This window comes from Sorex araneus, chromosome 1 (assembly GCF_027595985.1).
Source record: "Sorex araneus isolate mSorAra2 chromosome 1, mSorAra2.pri, whole genome shotgun sequence".
NCBI lineage: Eukaryota > Metazoa > Chordata > Mammalia > Eulipotyphla > Soricidae > Sorex > Sorex araneus.
Window position 1 is genome coordinate 304,529,826 of NC_073302.1, and position 5,145 is coordinate 304,534,970.

General features: G+C 49.0%; 1 protein-coding gene across 1 annotated transcript; it reads left to right on the forward strand.

Moving 5' to 3' along the window:
- The first annotated feature begins 3,491 nt into the window (after nt 1-3,491).
- LOC101540054 (guanine nucleotide-binding protein G(s) subunit alpha-like) lies at nt 3,492-4,919 on the forward strand. Its single transcript, XM_055131976.1, has one exon. The coding sequence runs from the start codon at nt 3,526-3,528 to the stop codon at nt 4,531-4,533; it is 1,008 nt and encodes a 335-aa protein (XP_054987951.1). The 5' UTR covers nt 3,492-3,525; the 3' UTR covers nt 4,534-4,919.
- Nucleotides 4,920-5,145: the final 226 nt, after the last annotated feature.

A 5,145-nucleotide genomic window follows, 5' to 3' on the forward strand; every position in this document is an offset into this window, starting at 1 on the left:
ATGATTTTTTTATTTAAAAAAAATCCATGATTTTTTTTAATCATCCGAAAATCTACCTTTTTGAAGCAAACAGGCAGCACCCTCAATTGCATCTGATGCCACCTAAGTCCAGCTTCTGGAGGGATCAGTAAATCCCATTTTGGGAAACAATGACTAGAGCTTTAAAGGTTATGAGAAAGCAGAGATGGCTGTGACTTAGACAGCATTATTTATTCATGGCGCTGAATAAATACATGGCACAACTATACCTGGCACTGCAACAAAGGTTATTAATATCAATGTAAACTTAAAGACTAAAGCAAAAAATAGGATACTTCCAGGCTTTTAGTGGGAGGGAGACACGCATGTTGGCAAAAGATTCCAGGGGCCGGGGTGGGGGGGAGGCTCAGGAGGATCATACAGGTGGGACTAATAAAGGTAGCTGGGAAGCACCATCCAGTTTCCATGAAAGGCCTAGAAGGGCAGTGCTCGATAAGACCAGAGCGTTTCGAACGCAACTATTGTCCCAGTGCAAGACTGAATCATGGAACTCTCTAAGGCAAGATCACAAAAAATATCTCCAGATCAGGCGAGGTGTCTGAACAACTAATAAATAGAGATAAGTAAAGCCAAGTCCAAGGCTGAATATGGGGAGACAGGTAGAAAATAAATTCCTTGTGTGCGGTGGCCCAGATCACAAGCGGATTTGTAAGTTTGGAGACTTGTGAGAGAAACCAAATGTCTTTGGAAAGTTTTCAGCAAAGAAGTGCAGTGGTCTGACTTCTACATTGACAGGACTACACTGACAGAATTGGAGAATAATCTGATTGGGGGAGGGTGGGGAGAGGGGTAGGAAAAAACTGAATCAGGGAGACCAATTCAGAGGCTATTTGATCAAAGGGCAGGAATAGCTCAGCCATAAAAACACTGGAGGCTTTTGGGTTCAGGCATTAATGGGAAAACCAAATCTAAATATTTTGCTTTGAACCAGACCAGGATCAGAAGGGGGCAGGGGGAAATGAATGCATTTTGTTTTCAATGGCTATAATAAAAGGATAAAGGCTTTTGCTTAGCCTAAGTGATAAAAGCAAAGAAACAAACAAAGAAAAACCTTCCAAGGCTTCCAAGGGTAGGAATATATCCTTCACTGGGTTGGAGAAGCAGGAGTGTGGAACAAGAATGAGGATTTTCGTATTCAAGTATGTTGACCTGAAGCCTATTGACCAGGTCCTTAGGTGAAAATGTCAAGTTGGCAACTGGAGTTGGAGGTTTAGAGAAGAGGCAAAGCAAACCTGGCATCAGCATTGGAACCTATGAGAAAGGATTAAATCTCGAAGAGAGTTGATGTCGGAGGAAAAGAATAGAGATCCAGACATGGAACAAACAGACCATTCCACAACAACAAAAAGTGAGACCGCGGGTCTGGAGTGACAGCAGGGAGGGCGCTTGCCCTGCATGTGGCCAACCTGGGTTCAATATCTGGCATCCCATATGGTCCCCTGAGCACTGCCAGAGTGATTCCTGAGTGCAGAGTGCAGAGTGCACCCTGAGCATCACTGGGTGTGGCCCCCAAGTTTTAAAACAATGAGACACCACAGGCTAATCCAAAGGCTAAGGGAGATTGGTTAGAGAGACAGAGGGACCTCTGTGTAGAGCAGTGGTCTAGAAGTCAAATGAAAAAAGAAAAAGCCTTTGAAAAGGTAAGAATGGTGAGAAGGGCTCAGTGCAGCTGACAGGTCAAGCCGGTGAGTTCTGAGATGACTTTCCTTCTATTTGGCAAGCACAGGGGCCACCAAAGGGTGTTTTCTCATTGTCCTGGACACATACCTACACTGTCTTAAAACTTCCTGTCGTAAAAATTCGAAGTGAGCTTACCTTGGGCATGGATTTCTCACTTTAGTCTGCCCTACTCCTCTCCTCGCTGCTTGCCTCAGAGCATCTGGACACACGGCCACTTGCCCTAGCACACTGGGGCCTCCGCCTTGCTAAGACAGGCAAAGGGTGAAAGGGTGGGAGAGAAATGAAAGCCAATCAACAGAGATCATCTTCAGGGAAGTTTTTCTGTGTCCAGACACAAAGGAGGAAGTCACGGAGGAATGGCAGAATGGACAAACTAGCACTTTGGATGCAGATGGTGTAGATCGCAGGGCCAGGAAAATACGGATGGGGATGAGCAAGAATTGCTAAGATCTGTCCTCAGGTATGTAAGAGATGCCTGGTGAGTTCACTCAGAGGCTATTCCTTCAGTGGACAAGATACACAGAAGAGAAAGTGAATAGCTTCAAGGGGGCAGAAACTTAGGTGGAAAGATGATGGCAGAGCAGCTTGTGAAATTGTCTTCTAATTAGGTCCATTTCTCACAGCGATTTTTAAAATCTGAGTGATAGCCCAGTGGGTAGGGCGTTTGCCTTGCAAGCGGCCAACTGGGGTTCAATTCCTCTGTCTCTCTTGGAGAGCCCAGCAAGCTACTGAGAGTATCCCGCCCGTATGGCAGAGCCTGGCAAGCTACCTGTGGCATATTCGATATACCAAAAACAGTAACAACAAGTCTCACAATGGAGACATCACTGGTGCCCGCTATGCAAATCCATGAACAATGGGGTGGCAGTGCTACAGTGTTATTATGGCTAAAGGGAGAATAAAATTTGATAGTGTTGGGGTTATAATAAATGGAAAGGAATGCTTCTTATGCCTGGAAAAATAGAAATAAAGGAACCATGGCAGAGATAGACAAAGTGTGTAAGCAAACCTGAGAAGGTTAAAATGCCCGGGTGAAGGTTCTGTCAGTTGTATCCTAGTTGATACAACTAGGAAGGGTGGGAGGTAAAACCTCACTGTTCTTAGGCCAGAAGATCATACAGTGTTTAAGGTGCTTGCCTTGCATGTGGCTGACCTAGGTTCAATTCCTGACACCCCTACAGCCCTCCAGGAGTGATCCCTGAATGCAGAGACAGGGGCAGGACCTGAGCATCACTGGGTGCGGTCCAAAAACTTAAAAAACATAAAGCAGAAACTCTCTGGAGAGTGATGAAATTACTTTGGAATTTTAGAGTGGAAACTACCAAAAGAATGTTCCAGTACAGCCAGGGAGATAGCACAGTGCATAAGGCACTTGCATTGCACACAGCCAAGCCTGGTTCCATCTCCAGCACTGCGTATGTTTCTCTGAGAACCTCCTGGCGTGACCTTGAGCACAGATGGGAGTGATGCTGAAACCTCAAAAAACGCAAGCCCGGCGGCCCGGGCGGGCATCCCGAACGCGACTCGGAGGCGCGCGCGCCAACTTTCACCGGGCGACAACTGTTGCAACCTGCGGAAAGTCACCGCGCCGGGAGCGGGCGAGGAGCGCAGAGCCCGCCGGCCGCCCCGCCGCGCGCTTCGGCCCGGGGGCCCCGCACCGCCGACCGCGAGCCGCGGGACCCCAGCACCGCCGCGCGCAGCCCCGAGCGTGCGCACCTGCCCGCGCGCCGCGCTTCCGCCGGAGTCGGAGTCGGTGTCGGCCAAGGAGGTGCTGGAGAATCTGGTAAAAGCACCATTGTGAAGCAGATGAGGATCCTGCATGTTAATGGGTTTAATGGAGAGGGCGGCGGAGACGACGCGCAGGCTGCAAGGAGCAACAGCGATGGTGAGAAGACCACCAAAGTGCAGGACATCAAAAACAACCTGAAAGAGGCCATTGAAACCACCGTGGCCGCCATGAGCAGTCTGGTGCCACCCGTGGAGCTGGCCAACCCCGAGAACCAGTTCCGCGTGGACTACATCCTGAGCGCGATGAACGTGCCTGACTTTGACTTCCCTCCCGAATTCTACGAGCACGCCAAGGCTCTGTGGGAGGACGAGGGCGTGCGCGCCTGCTACGCGCGCTCCAATGAGTACCAGCTGATCGACTGTGCTCAGTACTTCCTGGACAAGATCGATGTGATCAAGCAGGCCGACTACGTGCCCAGCGACCAGGACCTGCTGCGCTGCCGCGTCCTGACCTCTGGAATCTTCGAGACCAAGTTCCAGGTGGACAAAGTGAACTTCCACATGTTCGATGTGGGCGGCCAGCGCGATGAGCGCCGCAAGTGGATCCAGTGCTTCAATGATGGGACTGCCATCATCTTCGTGGTGGCCAGCAGCAGCTACAACATGGTCATCCGGGAGGACAACCAGACCAACCGGCTGCAGGAGGCACTGAACCTCTTCAAGAGCATCTGGAACAACAGATGGCTGCGCACCATCTCCGTGATTCTCTTCCTCAACAAGCAAGACCTGCTTGCTGAGAAGGTACTCGCCGGAAAGTCAAAGATCGAGGACTACTTTCCCGAGTTTGCTCGCTACACTACTCCTGAGGATGCTACTCCTGAGCCTGGCGAGGATCCACGCGTGACCCGGGCCAAGTACTTCATCCGCGACGAATTCCTGAGAATCAGCACTGCCGGCGGAGACTGGCGCCACTACTGCTACCCGCACTTCACCTGCGCTGTGGACACCGAGAACATCCGCCGCGTGTTCAACGACTGCCGCGACATCATCCAGCGCATGCACCTGTGCCAGTACGAGCTGCTGTAAGAGGGGAACCCCAAATTTAAAGAAGCCTTAAGCACAATTAAGAGTGAAACGTACACGCAGTCGACCACCCACCATAGGGCATGGTTGACAACGCCAACCTTTCCATCCCCCGAAGTGATTTTGCGAAAACCCCCTCCTTCCCTCTCGCTTGCTTGAATATTCCAAATTTAGTAAGCTTAAGGCGGCCTACAGAAAAAGAAAAAGAAAAAGAAAAAGGCCACAAATGTTCCCTCTCTCTTTGAGTAAAAATTTAAATAAAAGCAGCAAACAGAAATAAAAGAAATAAAAGAAATGAAGCAAATGAAATAAATGAAACAAATGAAATGAATATTGTCTTGTGAAGCATTAAAAAATCAAATAAAAATTAAACGTGAAAAAAAAAAAAACGCAAACAGAGGACCCCGGCTATATAAGAGATAATGATGAAAATCCAGGTGGGTAAGGGATCTGAGAGATTCCCCTTCTCTTCTCATTGGCTCCCCTCAGTTCATTATGTGTAGCTGCTCACTCTTGGGAGGAGAAGGTAAGAAGCCAAGACCAAGACATGGAGGAGAACCAGAGGCATTGGGGAACTGCTAGAGTCTGTCAACAAATGGCAAACTATTTTATTGT